The sequence below is a fragment of the Chrysemys picta genome, chromosome 5 (assembly GCF_011386835.1).
Source record: "Chrysemys picta bellii isolate R12L10 chromosome 5, ASM1138683v2, whole genome shotgun sequence".
In the NCBI taxonomy this organism is placed as follows: domain Eukaryota; kingdom Metazoa; phylum Chordata; order Testudines; family Emydidae; genus Chrysemys; species Chrysemys picta.
In genome coordinates, this window is record NC_088795.1 from 34,891,078 (window position 1) to 34,912,726 (window position 21,649).

Here is a 21,649-nt window from a genome sequence, read left to right on the forward strand (position 1 = left end):
GATCTGATGGTACTGACTATGGTTTTGGTGTAGACGAGGCAGCCCCAGTACCAAAGGGTGCTGTAGTTTTCCCTTTCAATATCTCGGTCTGATCATTCCCAGTACCAGACGGTCCTACTCCAGAGTATGGAACCAATGACTATCTTCGGGATGGGAAATCTGTCTCTTTTTAGAGGGCTTGAAAGGGGAACCTTTCTTCTTATCCTTATGAAAGAACTTATATCTCCCTGTCCGTTTGCTTTTGGATCTGTTCTCCAGACTTTCACAGCTGGAGAGGGGCGGAGGTTATCAGCCCACCCAGCACCAAAGTTCAGGCTGACATACAATCAGGGTTTCCTGCTCAGAGGCTGTTCCCATCTTCACGGCTTCCTCTGTGAGGAACTTGTGGAGCCAAAACTCTCCACATTGTTTAGTCCTACTTGTGAATAACCTGGAGATACCACCCCTGGAAGAGCTGTGCACTTCCCCCAGGTAGTACAGACAGGTGTAGCCTGTGACCAGGAACAGCTTGTGGCAGATGTTTTAGCTTCTGAAGCTGGGAATCTTAGGCATACTCCTGACAACCAGAGAGGGGTGGGGCATGGCAATGGTTTCCCACCCGAGGAGGTTTCCAAGATAAGGAACCAGACCCTTATAAACTAATTCCTAACTAACTATATTAACAGCTAACTAACTATGGCTACATCTACACTTGGTGCTAGGGATGTGATTCCCAGCTCACACAGACATACCTGTGCTAGCTCTCATCAAGTTAGTGCGCAAAAATATTAGTGTAGCCAGGGTAGCATAGGCAGTAGTGAGCAGTGGCACAGGCTAGCCGTGCTGAGCACAAATCTGCTTGAATCCTGTGGGCACGTACTCGGCACGGCTAGCCTGTGCTGCAGCTCCCATTGCCTGGGCTACCCCAGCTACACTATCGTTTTTAGCATATGTTTATGCAAGGTGGGAATCATAGCCCTACTCTGTAGTGTAGACATACTCCAATAGACAATAAACTTTTCTAAAACTATTTACAGCAGCAGCAGAAGGAACCATCACGAACACTGAAGCTCCATCCTAGACCATGAGTGGTAAGAAGGAACTAAGTTGGTGGTGGTCCTGCAGACCTTTTTATCCCTTGGTGCACAGCACAAGGAGAGCAACAGAACACAAGCAGACCACACGGACACTGCTGAAGAAAATTCTCTCACAGACCATATACATGTGCAACCCTGAAGTGTGCTCCACATAGGGACAGTTTCCCTGTACAATTCAGCATGCCCATTGTCCTTCTAAGAGATAATAATGGCCACCCCAGGAACGAACAGGATCCAGTCCCCTCTTCACTTGAATGATTCTTTACAGCTCCACAATGGGGTGACTCTTATGTTCTTTCCATGAGCGCGACTGAATAAAATCTGGAATATTCTTCCTATGGAGCAGCTCCCAGTATTAAAAAACACACAGTAAACCTTGCAGTACCTTGACTGGATATGATTCTTGTGCTAACTCTAACACACTTCTCAGAGGTCACTGGAGATATGAGGTAAAAGTCAGAGCGGATTGGAAAATTTTTATTCCATGGAGAATTTTAACAAAAATTCTTTTTCCATTTTTGTCAATTTTCCCTGGAAAAATTCCACTTTTCAGCAAAATATTGAAAATCAAAGTATTTTAATTCCAAATGTCACTGAGGTGCCTCCTGGTAACTGTAGTTTGGGTGCCTTATGCTCCCATTCTCTTCTAGGGTGGGCTGTCCACCTGGACATCATCACCTATGATTGCACCTCTTCCTCAACTCTTAAAGAGAGGAGTGGGTGCATCACAGGGGTCCCTGCCCATAGTGCATCACTGGGAGATGTAGTCTGGCCTGAGAACCTGGACCATTAGGGAAAATGAGAGAATGGGGCACCTGAACTACAACTCCCATGTGGCACCGGGGGTTATTTAAAATTAAAATATTTCCATTTTTGGCTGAAAACTAAAAACGTTTCAGTTTTCACATGGAATAGCAAGAATTTCTGCAGAAAGCTGATGCTTTTCACAAAAAATGAGTTTAACCAAAAACCCAATTTTCTGCCAAAAAGCAGTTTAGAAAGAAAATTTTCCACTAGCCCTAGCAAATGTAAATACGTTAATCAAATATCTGAAACCACCAAATCCTATTTACTTGTCTTTTTAAAACTCCCAAACATCCAGACGAATTTTTCTTTTTCCATTTAACTTTGTGTTCCAAGTTTCACCTTGGAGTGAATTTTTAAATCTTGATTACAGACCCCTGAAAGCACAGGTTTCCAATAGAAATTCTTACCAATTCTAAGGGATAGCAGGGGAAGCCAGTACCATTATACATCACGGCACATTATCTAGATGCATTGTCATTTTCAGTGCAACCAAATTTAAGCAATTTATGCGTTATGTAATTTTATAATATTTACATCTGCTAGTGTTTTACATGGCAATTTCCTACAAACATTGATGGCTCACATGCAATACTGATAGAAGGACATCCTTTTCAGGTAGTCTTAATTCGAGCACTTTGGGATCTATCTTAATGCATAACCGCAGTACACAAAAAAGTATTTGTTTAATAGCTCAGCCTGAACTTTACAGTTTGCTCCACTGGAAATGTAATCTTTTATCTAGTGTTCATGACTTTATCCAGTTGCAAAGATGTTCTCTCCATTGGTTTATTGTTGTTGTTCAACTGATAAGATATCTTAACATTGGGGGGTTTCTAAGTGGGATCCTCTGCACTTTCCAGCGACAGTCCTGAAATAACTTTAGAGAAGAAATAATGAGCCTCCTCTTATTTCATAGGTTCTCTAATACAAGGTAAGCAGCTTTACAAGGCTTAGCTAGTCTCTGCTGACCTAACTGCATACTTTACTCCTACGACAGGCTAACATAAGCAGCCCTCTTCCCAGGACAACTCAGTACTTAAAACACCAGCTTTCCTATTTTTTAAGTCCATGCACAATTTTTGAATCAGACATGTTGCCATGGATGAGATTGTTAGAAACATTTCATGTTTGGAGAGATCTTCATATTAATAAGCAAATCAGTATGTTGATTGTTCTCAGGGACTGATATAGCTTCCCAATTCAATGGGGCCAGCATGGGGTCACTGCCTTCCCTGTAATGATGGGGTCAGAGAGTGCTAAGGCCTGTGGGGTCACCGCCCTTCCCATGGGGATGCAGGACTCTGCCCTGCATGCAGCCAGGGGGTCACTCCCAGTCCAGCTTCTCCCTGAACTGTGGCCCTGTTGCCAGCGGAACAGGTATCTTTGACCCCTGACTCCACTCCCACCTCAAGCCCAGCACAACACCAGCAAGGGTGGGGTTCGGGACCAGCTAAGCAGACAAGTTGCTCCCGGCATTACAATGGCAGGCACTAAACCTGAGCGGTGCTGCAATCCTGCGTGCCAGGTCGCAATGTCACTCACTCAGGTTCGGCCTGGCCGCCTCTTCATCATGTTGGAGGAGCAGCCAGGCCAAACCTGAGATGAGGGGCCCTGTTTGCAAGTGCACCGAGTGCACACTGGTTGATCCAGGCCTGCTTTCTCTGGGTGCAATTACCATGAACCCCAGCTACAGAGGCCCTTGGTTGTTCTGTTCTTTTTTTAATTTTACAGTTGTTTTGATTTGTCTGCCTTTGATTATATTATCATGAGCAGACCTTGTGTCTGAATCCCTGAAGGCTAATGAGTTTGACATATGGCCAATCAGCACTACTGTATTTATATAGGATCAGGCTGCTAGTGAGTCACACCATCCCTGCTGAGAGCAGGAGGTCACTTGCTGCTAGGTCAGAACAGCAGAAGAGCTCCCTGACTGTAGATGAGCTGAAGTGTGGAAAAAGACTTAGGTAATGGGAAGATTTGAGACACCTAAATACCTTTGAAAATCTGGCCTCAAAAGAGGCAGGTAGGTGCCCCATGGGATTTTCCAAAATGCCTAAGCAGGTGAGGCACTTAACTACCCTTGACTTCAATGTGAGTCAGGTGCCTAAAATGCTTGGGTGCTTTTGTAAATCCCCCTGGTCACCTACCTACACATTTAGGCACTTTCAATTTCTTTGAAAATCTGGCCTGTTGCATCTATCTTCCATAAGTTTCCTACATTCTGCATAAGAGACCATCATTCACCAGTAAGCTCAAGTTTCATTGCATTTACTGGCTGGACAAACAATGTAAGTTATATTGCAAAGAAGAAGAAATGAAGAGTTATGTGGGCCTATATTATATACTTATATCTGGAAATAATATCTTTTTAGAGGTTAGATTGGAAAAGAAAAAGTGGTATTACTCTCTCAAGCTCTGCCAATGTGCACTCGGTGCACTTGCAAACAGGGCCACTGTAACGAGGGGCCTCCTTTTCACCCTTGCTCTATTGGACCCCTGTGCCCACAAATCAGCCAGAGACCTCTTCTGGGTGCAATCACCAGTGCCTTTTATTTACAGTATCAGCTCCCACCACCTTCTATTTACAGACTGCTCCAAACTAGCAACCTGGGGGACAGCTAGCTTCTCCAGCAAGCAGGGAGGGCCATGACATGACACACCACACTGCCGCCCCCCCCCCCAGCCAGCCAGCCAGCCCTATATAGCTCCCTGGCTAATAAGGCTCGCAGGTGCTTCCCTTCTATCAATTAGGCGTGGCATACTCAGCCAGCCCCAATTAATGCTTCTTAATTGGAGCTGGGCTAACAGGGGCTGGCTCAGGACCTCCTGGCCCGCACCCTGTTACAGCCCCCCATCTCAGATCTGGCCTGGCTGCCCCTCGCAGTTGACTGTCCAAATCTTCATATATGACTATCTCCCAGCTTTCTTTTCAGCAGTGAATGACTCACACAGATGATGTTTAAATTGACATGTGTGGCTGGCAATTGTCCTGAATTCAACAGTAGATAAGAGCTTATAATAGGCATCCGCTGAGAGTCTGATGTGCCTTACTTTATAACCTGAGAAACACAGTCCCTATTACTGTAACTGCAACAGGAAACTGCTCATGCTCTCCACTCTTCTGCTTTCACTGACAGCACTCTCCAGAAAATCTTTCAGTGATTTTCAGCTGGCTGTCAATAAGCAAGACTTTGTAGTGACATTACACTCTCTGAGAAAACAGCAGCACGGGAAGTCCCAGTGATAGAGTCCGAGAGAGGAAGTCAAAGGGTAGCTTTAAGTTTCCAAAACTTTCCTCCAAAATAGTCAGGTCAGGAAATCACTTATTCCCATCCATCTCTTCCCCTGAAACCCAGTGAGAGAAGTGGGGGAAAGAGAGCTGGAAAGAAGGGTTTCATTAGAGCCAAAGAACAGTGTCCTGAGGAGTCTTTGCCCCAGAGCTTCAACTTGGACAGGCTCTTTTTGCTGCAGCTGCCACTACTGGGGAGAGTCAGATTAGAAGCGAAGTGTTAGCCTTGAGGAACACTGTGTCATGTAGGCAGGGTTCAGTGAGGCAAAGTGACTGTTCCAGAGGGGCACAGCTTAAATTGGACCTTCCCCCGGAGCTCCCATCCCTGTTCCCTGCCCTGCATCTCTTCTTCCTCCCTGACCTCATTGCTCAGCCCCCTGCCATCAAGTCAGGCTGCTTGCTCCTTCTCCTCCACGCTACCTGGACCCCAGTGTGAGAGCACTGAAACTTCCACCCCCCAAAAATCAATCAGGCAGACACTCAGTATGGAAAAATTAACCCTGACTGGTTTAAGTTTGGCAAAGTTATAAGCAACTGAAAACGGAGTCTTATAATGGTAAGTGTCAGGCAACCTTAACTCTAGGTGTCACTACCTCTACAGCCTACAATATATGCAGACCACCAGATCAGCTCATTAAACCTACATTTAAGATCGCTGAATTCGAGTAGGAAACAAAGAGCTACAGTGTACAGCCTGAGTCAGGTTGTTTCCTAATTCATCTTGTGTCGAGAGCTGTGTGCATGTAAAATTCTACAAAGTCAATTTAATGTGTTTTGCTTTACTTTGTTTCAATTAAAAAAATCCGAGACCATAAAAATGATGAGTTTTCTAACACTTTTTATCTACAGAGTAGGTGCCTGTAAAAATATGTAGCTTTTGGAAAGATTCTATCATTTGAAGAAGAATTCCTATTGTGAAGGGTTGGATCACAGAAACCCCCTTGGCAGCTGCTACCTAATGTACCAAGACTACTTTTATTCCTGTTTTCCCTGCCAGCTCAGGACTCCGGCACCCTGTCTTGCTGAGCCAGACACTCCCGTCTGCTCCAACACAGACCCAGGGTCTGAATCACTTGTCCCAAACCTGCAAGTTTACTTGAAAACAGCTCACAAAAGTGTGCTTGTCTTTAGCACTCAGATGCCCAACTCCCAATGGGGTCTAAACCCAAATAAATCCGTTTTACACCCTGCATAAAGCTTATGCAGGGCAAACTCATAAATTTTTTGCCTTCTATAACACTGATAGAGAGATATGCACAGTTGTTTGCTCCCCCAGATATTAATACAAACTCTGAGTTAATGAATAAAAAGTGATATTATTAAATACAGACAGTAGGATTTAAGTGGTTCCAAGTAGTAATAGACAGAACAAAGTAAGTCACCAAGCCAAATAAAATAAAATGCGCAAATCGATGTCTAATCAAACTAAATACAGATAAGTTCCTCACCAGTTTCAGAATGCTCCCTTTTACAGGCTAATCTCCTTTTAGCCTGGGTCCAGCAATCACTCACACCCCTGTAGTTACTGTCCTTTGTTCCAGTTTCCTTCAAGTATCCTGGGAGGGGGAGAGGCTCCTTCTTTAGCCAGCTGAAGACAAAATGGAAGGGTCTTCCCACGGGCAGGGCCGGCTTTAGGCCGATTCAGCCGATTCGGCTGAATTGGGCCCCGCGCCAAGAGGGCCCCGCGCTGCAGCTCTCCACCCTGCCCCCAGCTCACTTCCCCCTCCTCCCCTCCCCTGAACGCTCCACCCCCTCCCCTGCTTCCCGCGAATCAGAGATTCGCGGGAAGTCTGAAAAGAAGCAGGGGCGGGCTGGCAGCACAAGGTAAGCTGGGGTGGTGGGGGCGCGAGAAGGGCTCCGGGGAGGCGCGGCCCGTTCCCGCAGGTCCCAGCGGCTCTGGCCCGGCTTGGCTCCAGCCCGGCTCCCGCGGCGCGGCCCGGCTCCGGCTCGGCTCGGCCCCCGCGGCGCGGCCTGGGTCGGCTCCGACCCGGTCCCCGCGGCGCGGCTCCGGCCCGGTCCCCGCAGCTCGGGTCTCCCCCTCCCCCCCCCCCCCCCGGCGCGGCGCGGGTCTCCCCCGTCCCCCCCGGTGCGGCGCGGGTCTCCCCCATCCCCCCCGTCCCGCGGCACGGCGCGGGTCTCCCCCGTCCCTCGGCGCGGGTCTCCCCCGTCTTCCCCCCCCCCGGCGCGGCTCGGGTCGGGTCTCCCCCCCCGCCCCCCCCCCGGCGCGGCCCCCGCGGTGCGGCTCTGGGTTGGACCCAAGCCCGGCAACCCCGCCCCCAGGAATCGGGCCCCGCTCTTGCTAAAGCCGACCCTGCCCACGGGTTTAAATAGACTTTCTCTTGGGGGTGGAACCCCCCGCCCTTCACTCCTATGCAAAGTCCAGCTCCAAGATGGAGTTCTGGAATCACCTGGGCAAGTCACATGTCCCTGCATGACTCAGTCTTTACAGGCCGAAGCCTTTGTCCACATGGTATCTTGTATGTCTCCAGGAAGACTTCTTATGTGGATTGGAGCATTCCAAGATGCATTGTTCCCCAAGTGCTTCCTCATCAGGTACTTAACCTTGCAAATTCCTTCCTAAAGAAGCTGACCAAATGCCTCACAAAGCTTACTTAGAAACCAAGCAAGCATACAGCACATATTCTTAACCTCAAGTAGAAAATGATATATATGTACAAATAGGATGAATAGATATAGTAGACCATAATCTTTATGGAGATATGTTACATGGCACAGGCAGCACAAAACATATTCCAGTTATGTCATATATACATTTATAAGCACACCCCCCATAAAGCCTTATGGGGTATGCTGTCTCACCTATTTATACTGATAGGGAATATTGCTGAAAAGACTAAAATTCTTTCAAAATGCTAGATATTTTTACATGCCCTCACTGTACATGTCTCTGTCAATACAGTAGTACCTATTAAACTGATTTGTATGTATTTATATTAGAATTATTAGGTCTGTGTAAAACCACCAGAAGAATAATGTTCCAATGCTTGGTATTGTCAGGGCAACACTCCAGATCCCACATTTAATTCACTCTTGTTTATTCATAGATTTATAGATTTTAAGGCCAGAAGGGAGCATTATAATCATCAAGCTTGACCTCCTGCACAACGAAGACCACAGAATTTCACCCATCTCTACCATGACTCCATTTTGTATCTCTTTCTTTAATATATATATATATATATATATCTGCTTTGGAAAGAGAACAAGGTAGTTTGAATTACACAGGAAAAAGTGAAGGAACACTGACCAGGGTAAAAGCTAAGAAAATATGTTCCAGCAAGATTCTTATCCCCATTTTAGCTAAACAACCCAAAGTAGGTCTGAGATGAAAACTTGTACCAATTTCCCATCAGCCTTAGAAAACTTTCTACATTGGTATGCTTGCAAATGCAATTTTGAAGAGTGAGAATCATTCTCCACAAGTCATTGGAGATTAGCTCTCCATTTTTCACTTTGCATAAGAGTGACCAAGATTGATCTCCCTCATTGTCACTTAGTCTTTTGAGATGGAATCCGCTGCTCCTGCTCTTTGCAGCCATATAAAGGCTTTGGCTACACTGGCGCTGTACAGCGCTGCAACTTGCTGCGCTCAGGGGTGTGAAAACGCCCCCCCCCCCCCGAGCGCAGCGAGTGCAGTGCTGTAAAGCACCAGTGTAATCAACACCTGCAGCGCTTCATGCTCGCTCGCAGCACTGTGAATCCCCAAGTGTAGCCAAGGCCAAAGATTGTCTCAAGTCCCTGACTACTGTCCTCATTGGCAACATGCACATTGCCAGAGGATTTCTAGGTGTAAATCCTTTGCCCCAATAGATGGGGTTGATGGGTAGCCAGTAATTTCTCTGAAGGTAGAGATTAATGAACTCAGATTATGATCCAAACCCATGTCCCACTAAAGTAAATGGCAGTTTTGCCATTGACTTCAATGGGTGTGGTATTTGGTCCAGTGTCTTTAGGGTTTCCTACATTCATCCCTGTACATCCAGTAAGGAGGTCAAAGCTCCACCTCTGCCTATGCATATGACTCTAAACAGTAGCTGACCTTTTACCGTATGCACAAGAATGTATCCTGTCCTGTTTCTTCCTCTTTGGACATTTGACAATGCTCTGATGGAGAGAAAATACTGACACGTCTCTGTCCAAAACAGGAATAGTGAGGGATCAGACATGATTTCTACATATACTCATTGGAGACATGATGTAATCACACTTGCACCATTGCTTCTGATTGGAGTCCATAAACACATGCTGCATCTGCTCATTTTCTCCACTATCTATTTTGTTAAAGATTAACAGCAACAATGTAAAGAAAGGCACTGATTTGTTGGTCTTTTGTGGCTGTACAAAAAGGGGGGGGGGAAGCCAGCAGATTGACAGCAGGGGAATATAATTACACCTCTACCCCAATATAACGCTGTCCTCAGGAGCCAAAAAATCTTCCCACGTTATAGGTGAAACCGCGTTATATCGAACTTGCTTTGATCCACCGGAGTGCGCAGCCTCTCTCCCCCCCCCCCCCCCCGCCCCCCGGAGCACCGCTTTACCGCGTTATATCTGAATTCATTTTATATCGGTTCGCATTATATCGGGGTAGAGGTGTACTGGCAATTTCCCAAACTTTGTAACCTGAGAAATACTTCCCCATGCACTGTGTGTGAAGGAAATGTCAGAGGAAATATTTCCCCATGCACTGTGTGTGAAGGAAATGTCAGAGGAAATATTTCCCCATGCACTGTGTGTGAAGGAAGCAGACAACAGCAAGATGGGAACAACTAACAGTATAGAAAACCCCAATATGAGAAATTAAGGTTAAGTATATAGGTGAACAATTCACAGTTCAGAGAGGGAAAGGGTAGGAGGGATGTTGTGGTTTTACATGTAGCAAAGGAAAAAAAATGAGACTTGGCATATTTCTGCATGAGGTGTTCATTTCTTCGCTGATAGTGCATGGCAAACAGCAGATGAATTATAGAACACATTAAATATATCTCCTGTGAACCACAGTAAGAAAGTGGATGGACATTATGGAGGCAGCATGTTAACATTGTTATGATTGAGATAGTGAAATATCTGTTCACTAGTAGTCTGATAAGTATGTAACAAGCCTTGTGCATTTCTTTTTCAACATGTGATGGCCAGCAGGAAGAATCAAGAGAAATTATATTCAAAAAATTCATTATTCAATTTGAAGGTTAAGACTTTATTTGCACAAAAGTAAGGACATTTAGTTTTATCATTCGCAAACTAACTTTGTCCTCTTGCACTTATGCATTGCATTCCTCACATTAATGTGCAACATTAGGCAATGTGATATATTTATTCAGCAAATATTACGTTGTACAAGGAACTACACTTTTTAAACAGTAGATGCATAAATGTTGTACTTTGTTTTTCTGTAACTATTCCAGAGCTGTTCTTTAAATACTGCTTCTCTAATATGACTATGTAAAAGTGCTTAATTCTGTACTATGCATGTATATTTGAAATGTACCCTTTTCTCAGTGCTTAAATTTGTAATGAAAGAGGTGCTCAAGTAATTTTTTTACATTCATAACTGATGCAACAAGCCCAGAAGTGCCAGGGCTATGAACTACTAAGTCTAGAGGTGCCATGCTCAGCCTTGGAAAGCCCAGGCACAAATTAAGCACTGCCTTTTCTGTAATTATAAGTGCACATTACATTTTGTATAATGCATAGGGGCAGAATTATACTTGCTATAGGAACCTTAGCTCTGAATTTACCTGGCCATACTTTGTGTTACACCCCATAATACCTCACTGAGGCAATGACTTTGCACAAGATGAATGTTGGTGCTGAATTTGGCTGTTTTTTGTATCATTTTAAAATCTCAAAGGTAACGGTATATCAATAGTTTTGGGCATACATCTAGATAATATTTAGAGTCATAAGCTTCCCACAAAGTAACTCTCATTAGCCAGAAAGGGAATGGTCTGCAAATACTGAAATGAGAACAAACTCAAGTCCAATTCAATACAGCATTTGCTTTTTGGTTTTTTTCTTGCTATTGATGCCGCACCCTCTGGCACTAATTCCCAAGTGTCTTCCATATGCTTTCATTGTTCTCCCCATATGCACAAGTCCTATAGAACTTTAAAGGGATGAAACCAGTAGGGCTCTATGGAAATTATTTTAAAATTTTACAGAATTTAAAAGGGAATGAGATCATTTCAACAGTTCTATAGCTGGGATCTTATCCCCCTAGGAAGACACTTCCATAAAGTTCTGCATTTGTGTATATCAGGGATTGGCAACCTTTGGTACGCGGCCTACCAGGGTAAGCACCCTGGCACGCCGGGCTGGTTTGTTTACCTGCCACGTCCGCAGGTTTGGCCGATCACGGCTCCCACTGGCCGCGGTTCACCGCTCCAAGCCAACGGCGGCGGCGGGAAGCGGCGCAGGCCAAGGGATGTGCTGGCCACTGCTTCCTGCTGCCCCCATTGGCCTGGAGCGGTGAACCGCAGCCAGTGGGAGCCGTGATCGGCCAAACCTGCAGACGTGGCAGGTAAACAAACCGGCCCGATCCTGGTGGGCCACATGCCAAAGGTTGCCAATCCCTGGTGTATATGTATCTGAAAGGAAATTTTGTGATGCATCTGTTCTCCTAATGCACATAACAGGCCAAATTCAACCATGATATAATTCCATCTATTTCTCCCAAGATGAATTTGGTCTATTATATATCAAGGAAAGTCTGATCATATTTAAGTCTCTATGTGTAGTTTCATTAATTAAGGAGATATCAAATATTACAGATGCGTCAGGAATAGTGAGGGATCAGACACTATTCAAATGAAAGGTAAGCAGACACAAGAACCGATGCTCAGTTGCTTTTGTACTTTGACTATGGTCATAAACCATATACACAATCTCTGGAATTTTAAAAAGATGAATAGATGTCCTGATATTCTGATTACAATTTCCCAGCTCCTCGTAAAGTTCGAGTACAAACCACAGACAACAGCAGGGACTTTTCTATCTTCTGGGATGCTCTCATTTCTGGCAGATTTGGAGCTCAATCATTCCCTAGGCTGCCATTGCTATGGCTGGCTTCAGGGAGTAGGAGTAAATGAACATATAGAATCAGCCTCCCTGGGCAAACAGAGTGAGCGCACACCACAGCACTCAAGTGAGTGTTAAGAGAAAGTGTACAGGTTAACACACTAGTCTATGCAACACAGACCCCAGCCCTTTGGGTAAAGGATTTAGGGAGATATTCAACTCCACTAGTGGTTACTGCATGTGCTGCAGGCAGCAGCAAGCCCTAGTCAGGACACATTTTGTTTCTGGTCAGAGGATGACTTCATCATGTGACTACTGTCTTGTCATCCATCTCCTTCTTCCTGTGGATTCCTGTCTTGGTTGGCAGGAGTCATTTGCAGGATAAACTGGGCAATGTCTCTATTCCTCTTCCTCAAACAATTTAGGGCAGAATTTAGCCCTTAATATTTTTTAAAAAAATAAAGTTGAACTGAAATGCATTTTAGTTATGCAAGACAGACTTAATTTACCAGGGTCAATAACAGGATATCAAGTGGAGTTAAATACCAGAGTGATGAGGGCAGCATAGAAACTAAAGAGAACAGAAGAGGTGGAAAAAACATGCAATGGATTTCAGTAAAAGAGATTTCTGACAATGACAGGAAATGAATTAAAAACAAAGTATCATCTTTTACTTTTAATTGAGTCCTTTCCTTTTCATATTAACAGGCACATTCTCTTGATAGAAGGTGTTCTCTAATGCCCATCACTGTAGTATCTAAGCACTGCACTGATAAATTAGATCTCACCAAGAAGTCCATATTGGATATCAAGGAGTAATTCTGCTGTCCTCCCTTCCCACATGCCAAGGGAAAGGTTTCCTAACCACCGTCTTCACTCTCATTTTGGTGGAATTTTTTTTAAATTAAAAAGCAGTTTGTGCTGTGCAGGTGGTGAGCTTTTGGTTAGTCTAATCCAGTGGTTCTCAACCTTTCCAGACTACTGTACCCCTTTCAGGAGACTGAGATGAAACTTGGGGTATGCAAGACAAATCACTTATAAACTACTTATTTACACACTCAGACATAAAAATACAAAAGCATCACAGCACACTATTGCTGAAAAACTGCAGATTTTCTCATTTTTACCATATAATTATAAAATAAATCAATCACATTTCAGTGTGATACTTGAACCTGTTTTTCACTTGTGAGCCTTGTCTGAAGCTGGAGCACTGGGTGGCAGGGCTGAAGCAAGTAACTTAGCTCTGCGGGTCCCCCGGTGGCGGGGTGCCTCGGGCAATTGCCCTGCTTGCCACCCCCTAATGCCAGCCCTGCACTTGCAACCCTCCCTAAACCTGTCCTGCGACCCCCCTAGGGGGTTGTAACCCCCAGGTTGACAAACACTGATCTAGATGAATTGATGTCCCCCCGAAAGACCTTTGAAAACCTGTGAAAAGACCCCATGGGTACATGTACCCCAGGTTGAGATCCACTGGTCTAATCTCCTCTGGAAGCTCACTCCACAGCTAAACCTACATGCCCAAGGGGATACACTCTTCTGCTCTCAAGCCTTTTAATCTGGAATCTCTTAGCTGCATTGTCCCAGAAGAACACAGTCGCCTTCATGAGCCATAATTAGGAAGTGGTCATTCACAAAGCAGGCTCTGCTGATGACTTTAAAGAGTAGGACAGAAGACTTTGCATTGGCAATGGAAGTTCTTTGGTTAGCCAGTGGATGATAAGGACCTCTGGGTGATATGTTCTCAGCACCCTATCTTGCTAGGGGGTGGGCTGCCATATTCTACATAAGTTGCAGCCTCTGTATTACTTTCCCCTTCAGCTCCAGGTGCAATGAATTACAGAAATCCAGTCTGGAGCTTGGCTGTACCTACTTTCTCAATGATTTCGACCTGATTTCAACTTACCCTCACCAAAATAAGACACTGGCTCTGGGATAGGAATATTATGCATAGAGCTGGATACTGTACATGTCTGTGTGGCTAGCATAGGTCTTAAATGCTGTGGCTTGGAAGGAGAAGGAAAGCAATATTAAATAAGAGGTGTAAGACTGTTACTAACCGTGAACCTCAGTTAAAATAATAATTTTGTAATTAAAATTGTGTATATTTTGAGTTAGCCATTTAGTGGGCATACATGCTCACCCCCCTAAAGATAACTGCAGACTTTCTTTGGAGAGCTTATTCTGCAAGGTGAGCATCTAAAAAGTGTAATTGGTTTATGCTTTAACTTCAAGAAGGCTATATTTTATGCTTCAGTTCTTTCTAATTTCTCTAGAGAACTTGGTATCCTGATTTATGAATCTACCTATAGCAAAGCATTAAAGTGATATGCTGGAAATCCTGCCAGTATCTTTGACTGTCATTTTCAGCACAAGCCTACATCATTACAATAGCATAGCTTTAGGGCAGATTTTAAATCTCCTAAATTAACCTCTTATCAGACCTAATGCAGTTAACCAAGTGATGCTGAAAACATGATGACCTATTATTTTGCTGTAGTGGTTACAGAATAAAGTTATGTAAAACAAAACTGCAGTAGAAAGATTGAGACTTTTTTTAGACTTTAAAAAAAAAAACAAATTGATGTGAAAACATTTTCACATTAAACAATGAGTTAAACTTAAACTCTAAAGAGTACAATATAATGGGATTTAGGTTCCAGTTTACATTCACACGATAGGAGATGGGCTACACCCAAAAACAAAGATCCTCAAACCCCCAAGACAAAATATTTGAGATCTGGACCTGAATTTTGTATCCGGTGTATACAAGTCTGATTTTGATCGTCACTCTGGTGTGAATCAGCAGCAAGTCCATTAAAGTCAGCGGAGTTATACCTGTTCAAGTGAGATCAGAATCAAGCCCTACATCTCTAATAAAATAATTTTCTGTAAAACATGGCATATGCAGAAAATATAATGATGTGATACTTTTTTTTAATCGGCACTTGTCCTTGATTATGGGTGCAAAATGGGAAGCTGGGATCAGATCTCTATAAAATGTTGTCCCTTTAAGTTGGAGCAACACTATGAAATTACAACCTGGTAACAATCATTAATGCATATCAGGTAGCATTTCCTGTTCAAGAACTAGTAAGCTGATGTTTGCTGTATCAGAAATACTGGCATTGGTCACTAGTCTTTAACCTTTGGAGACCAGAGTTCCAACGTGGTTTAGGTTAGAAATTTCGTGGCCACTATTTAGTCTTTTGTGGACATTTGTTTCTTTCATAAAATTACCATACAAAGCTCTGTCCACAGTGTACTAGTCTAGGCTCTTTACAGACAAGGTCTCTGGTTATAATCTAAACAGATCACATGCAGACAAAGGAGAAGTGAATAGAAGCAATTAAAGGTAATGAGATTGAATAGTGAAATTAACTAAGCATTTGTAGTTCCACAATTTCTGCATGGATTGATTTTTCTTACATACTTCTTCAGTAAATTAAGCTAGATATAAACTCGCTGTGAGGTAGGGGTATATAAACAACCTTGTAGAATTCAGTGTTATGTTTTTATTTATTTATTTTTAATTATCTTTTCTATAATTATACAACAGTGTATATATTTACAGAAGGAAAGGTTACACAAAGCTTATACAAAGAAACGTCACACAGCAGGAGCAAACAACGGCGGGAACACCTGGAACTTCAGTTTGGTCCAGAGTGTGTGTCATTATTTAGGGAGAATGGTGACTTAAGGAGGGAATTAATGGGCAAAATTTGGCAAATAATTGTGGATGCAGAATATGACATTTCAACAACTAACTGATTTCATTCACAGCTATTATTTTAATATACAAATGTCAATCTGCACCTGCCATTTCTAAATATTAGACAGAGCGAGCTGATCTAAACAAGGTGAAAAGCCATATTATACCAATTGCCCTGAAGATGTCAGAGATCAATAGGCAGAATATCTTCAACATGAGGTTTGTGAAAATTAAGTTGGCAATCTGTATATGGCTCTGAACAATAGGGCTACTAGCCTCTTTTTAGGTGGCATTTTGCCATTACAAATTGTTGTTCTAGGAAATCAGTGGAAGTTTTGCCTGAATAAAAGTTGCTAAGGGCCTGATTCTGTAGGAGACAGTCGCAGAAATAGGCCCTAAAACCAGACCTCTGAATTATTTCTCATTTGCAACTGTAGCTAAGATATAAACGCAGGATTTCAAGAGTTTAAAGGCTAGTATCTATTCCATCTACCTCATCTGTTCTCCATACTTTTTTTCTCCCCAAAGTAACAAAACTTACTGGACCACATCATAACCTGCTTTCAAAATTCAGTTTTGAAGAAGACTTTTTAAAATTATATGAACAAAAGTTACCCAAACTTGACAAATGCCCCTTCCATTTATATGTATATAGATGGATTTACAATACATAAATTTAACAAGATTTGTTTTTAATTTGTAGAAAGAAAAGTATCACTTTACTAGAACCTTGCATGCCAAATTTAATTGACAAATATGTACAGCTGAGATAGTAAATTCAAAAAGTAGGGTTTTATAGTTATTTACAAGAGGCTCACTGACACCTCTACTATAGTTCTGCATAAACTCAGACAGCGATGTATATTTTTCCTCTGAAATACTAAATAAGAAGTGTGAGATCCCAGAACAGAGAAAGAGATTGCAGACTGCCTTGCAGGTTCTAATTACTGAAGCCTGGGTCCACAAAAGGGACCTAAGCCATTGCAGTGTGGTGTAAACAGTCACTGGAATATTCAGAGAGAGGGAAAAGGCTAGGGCACCCACCTGGGACTTGGGAGACACAGGGTCCAGTCCCCCTGCTCCAATGAATGTTCATCCAAAGTGGAACAGGAGAGATTGAGGGAAACACAAATCAGAGTATCACATAGCTGGTGTTTGGAGCACTCTCTGGAGAGGTGGGGACATCTGTTTAAATCCTCTCCCCCTATCAGGCAGAAGCAGGTAACTGAAACCATGGCTCCCATATCCTGGGGGAGTGCTTTAACTACTGGGCTAAAAGTTACAAGGGAGTCACCACCTCCTCCCTGATTTTGGATCATGCCCCGGCAGGCAAGGTGCTCCTCTGCCTATCTTCCCCAGTCTGTGGATCACACTGGGGCTTAGGCATGAGATAGGCATCTGAATGCCTATCCTAAGGCAGCAGCACACATCCCCAGAGACAGAAACTTAGGCACTCAGGGGACTTTTACAGCAAACATTTAGGCACCGAGTGTAGGTGTCTACAGGGTTTGGCAACAGCTGGGGGGGAGCAAGTGTCTGTGGGTCACAGTGGTGCCTAAAACTGGGACGAAGGCTCCCAAGGGGATGTGGGTCTGAGTTTCCAATTTAAAACCAGACTTAGAAGAAAACCAAAGTGTTTTGAGGCCAGAAATATCAACCAAATTCTAGGCTTATTTTTAATCACAGCAAATCAGAATGGAAATTACCAGCCACTGGAGAGCAGATTAAAATCTAATGTAGTGCAGAAACTCTGGAATTTAAAACTGAGTTACTAGAGAAGCAGTTATGCCAGCTGAAAAGGTGTCAAAACAAAATACCAAAGGAATGGCTGGTATTTATTATTGAGTATATTGTTCTACAACCATATAACCAGCAGGATGCTATTTGGGGTACTGAATAGGACAGGAAAACTTCCAGTGCTAGATTACACACCTTACATTTCAGTGCAAGGGGGTTTTATTGTCCATTAAACAGCTTAGACTCATAGACTTTAAGGTCGGAGAATTCACCATTTACACTAGTTTAAACCTGCAAATGACCTGTGCCTCATGCTGCAGAGGAAGGTTTCTTTGAACTCCTTGGCTGGTGCAGTTTTACATGCATCATCCAAAATAAACAGAACCAGTTTGTCTCTCTTCACCAGCCACTGAACACCACTGTACACTGTATTTTCTCATTCCATGCCTCCTGCCACACACAGGCGCATTCCTTAAACTTGAGACAATCGTGCCATTTATGACTTCAGTATATCACAGGTCCAGCTCTGTTAGGAACTCCTTGAAAAGTCCCCCTTAGGTCTGAATACAGCATTGGATCGCCACTTGCTGAATGATAGTAACAAGTATGTCAGTACAGGAAAGTCATCATGTAACCAGGAAATGTGACTCTAATTTTCCTGTCATTGTCACCCAAGAGAGAAGCTTAAATACTAGCATACACAAAAGACAGAGGACCATGGAGGGCAATAAACAGGGTTAGATCAAAGCATAGAAAATATAGACCCTTGCCTAGGGCCCCAGCTTCTGGAGTCTCGTGATGAGTCAGAATCTCAATTTTCTTTTAAAAGAAAAAATAAGAGTTTCAAGCCCTCATGCATGCAAACAAGCTTGAAAACATGGACTCTAATATAACCAATGCAGGGATGTTCTCCTGCAGCTGCATATAGTCTGAAATAACAGATCTGAAAGATGAATGAGACAATCCTCGCCTTAGCTCTGAAAGCAAAGCTGCCACCCCAGGAGGGGTGGGACCATGGCACAGAAGCGTGGCCACAATGTAAGGGCAGGGTCATGGGAAGGGGACATGTGTGTACTGTGCTTAGGGTCTAGGATTGCCATAATTCAGCCCTGGAATGAGCCCTCTAAATCGTGGGGAAATATTCCCCTAACAGGACAATCAGTCACTTCTCCCTACTTTTTAAGCATGTATTTGAAACCTGGGCTACAAGGCCCCTTTTCCAATTGGACCTGCATGGGGTATGGGGGTAGCTATGTGTTGGAGCAACCATTCTGCTCTGAGAAATTCAGCATGCAACTGCAGAAGGGGACATAAAAAACATTGCCAGAAGCAGGCATTGCAGTCTGTGAGAAGAAAAGAGTTCATTTACTTGAGAGGTCCATGGTTCAGTCCTCACTGTGGCAGAGTGCAATGTAAAAGAAAAAACCTATTTGCCTGCAATAGGCACCAGAAGCTAAGAACTATGTTACTAGAACAGACCCAATAGCATATGTGATACCACTTACTGGCAAAAATAAGGCCTTTTTTGTTTTTAAACTCTCGCACTAATATCTGTTTCAAACTCTTCTGCTACTTTGAGGATACAGAAATATCAATTCAAATCAGAGATAGCTAATGCTCATGACTAGTAGGTGTAATGCAAATTCAAAAGGCTAGAAAAGAAAGGAGGTCAAATTTAATGTGGGACAGGAAACTCTGTTCATCCTTTACACACAGTTGCTTTGAGGTCTCAATAGGAATAAACCAGAAAATATATCTATTTGAAATTGTTGGAAGCAAATATTTGGCCCAGTTCATATTTGGACCAGATGATAAAATGTAGATATAAAACTGAATAAAGGGATTGATCTTGCAAGCTCTTCACACATGGAGCTGCCAGTGAAGCTAATGGAAGTTTTGCACTGGAAAGACTTTCAGAGGATTTGGTTAAAAAAGTGGAATGACATTTTTGCCCTGAAAAGTGACTTTCTGCTCAATGAAAATACCACAAAAGTTGGGCACCTAACTCCCTCTGGCTCTGATGGAAATCCCAACCTAAATTCCTAACACTTTAAAATCTAGAATGTCTGTTTGCAAATGCTCAGCATTGCTCTGGCTAATAACATGCAATCTGCACCATTTAAAAACCCTCAGTAAGGAGTGAGATAAGACAACGAGGTTCAGTGGGGTGCTTTTGATAAACAAAGCATGGCCTAAAAACCAAATGCTAAAATCCGTCAGCTGGTCGCTTAAAGGCAAAGCCATCACGCCCCAAACACTCAGAATTACCACAGAGACCAATATGCAGACGTAGCAATGGCATCAGAAAGGAAAACTGAAGATTTCAGAGATTCTGCAAACGCTGAAGGCTGTGGAGTGTTGCACATATATTCCCAATGTACAAACTGAAGAGCAAGATAAAGAGCCCGAGTTACCAGGATCATGCATTAATGAGAGGGCTGCTGCATTGCCAAGGGTCAGGATCCTGACAAGGGCAGTCAGGACCAAGGGCTGAAGCAGCGTCAAACCAGAGGCCAAGAGTAACAGAGAAGTTTGAAGTCAAGTTCCAGGCTGGGGTCGATACCAATATTCAGAGTCCAAGTCAGGTTTCAGGATCTGAGTCAGGAGGTGAGGTCCAAATCAAGCTGAGGCCAAACCCAGGAATTCAAGAGCAGGAATGGTTGTGGTAGGTACAGGAGATCTGTGCTGTTGCCCAGACACTTCCTGCAATGCCCCTGGGGTTTATTTTGGACGGAGAGCCAAACAGGAGTTATGAGGCTAGTCTCTGTCAGACCCATGGAGGTGGAACTTCCCATGGTTTGTGTCCGCAGAGGTCATGGGTAGTAGAGCACAAGCTGGTTACAGGTGGAAGTGTTTTCTGCCTGGCAGCTCGGTGTTCAAGAGCTGCTGGGCCTTACCTCAACTCACTCTTGCTTGGTACCTACTCCTCTGCACATGTTAATAAACCAAGATGGTTGGATTATTATTACCAGACAATATCATCTAACTGATTTTGCCTAGAATTTTGTCACTTTTCACATGAAAACAGTGTCTGACAAGTGCACCCAAAATAGACCCAAAGAGGCAGCTTTGAAGCAATACTCACTGAAATTAAATTTTGCACTGGACTGCGATCAATCCCAAAATGTAGTATTGATGGTGCTATTCTCCTGCTTTAGGGCCCCTAATAGGGATGTAATGGAAGGCAATCACTTTCTTAGTTATGATCTTACATCCGTAGTGCCTCACACTGCTCCCTTCAAGGCCTGCTATGCCCAAACCACTGCTTCTTTCTGGTGGCTGAAGCCTTGTGACTCCAGCCCCTCAAGACCATCTTCCATGGGGCCCTTGCTCCCAGCCCCAGGAATATCTTTCCATTAGCTCCAAATGTCTTTCATTTGTCTTTTCTCTGACCACCCAAGATTTATATAGCATTCTTCACTTACCATCAGTTGTGCTCTATCTATTTTTTTCGTAGCTATGGGAAGTAGGACCAATGTGGTGATCATGACCATACCTCATAGAAGGTGATTTCCTCCCCCAGAACATGAAGCATTTACAAAGTTTTATTTTGTGGGCTGCCAACCTCAAAAGCCCAATAACAAAGGAACTCTTATTTCAAATTCCTCTATGGACTCACTTCTTCCATGATGCCCACAAAAAGTAAGTCAATTATTAAGAACATAAGAACGCACACTGGGTCAGACCAATGGTCCATCTAGCCCAGAATCCTGTCTTCTGACAGTGGCCAATGCCAGGTGCTTCAGAAGGAATTAACAGAACAGGTAATCATCAAGTGATCAATCATAATAAATAATAATATTAAATATATCCTGTGGGTTTCTCAGTGCATGTCTTCTATAATACTGTGTCTGTGATGTGTTGCCTGAAAACTCTTTGGAGGCAGAGCCTGTTTATAATTTGTATCTTTTACAAAGCGAAGCATGTTGTTGGTGCTTAACATTAAATAACAGCAACAGCACTAGGGGATTCACAAGGACCTTTAGGCAA

General features: G+C 43.5%; 1 protein-coding gene across 4 annotated transcripts in view; it reads right to left on the bottom strand.

The window, feature by feature from the left end:
- The window catches only part of ELOVL6 (ELOVL fatty acid elongase 6), a 141,097-nt gene that overhangs the window by 91,438 nt on the left and 28,010 nt on the right, over positions 1–21,649 (bottom strand). The window contains exon 1 of one of the 4 annotated variants that reach the window (XM_065596211.1): positions 16,967–17,172. The exons of the other annotated variants lie outside the window; for them this stretch is intronic. Coding sequence (XP_065452283.1) covers positions 16,967–17,166 — 200 coding nt within the window. The 5' untranslated portion in view covers positions 17,167–17,172. Of the gene's footprint in view, positions 1–16,966; positions 17,173–21,649 lie in introns of those variants that run through there. 4 annotated transcript variants of the gene reach the window in all.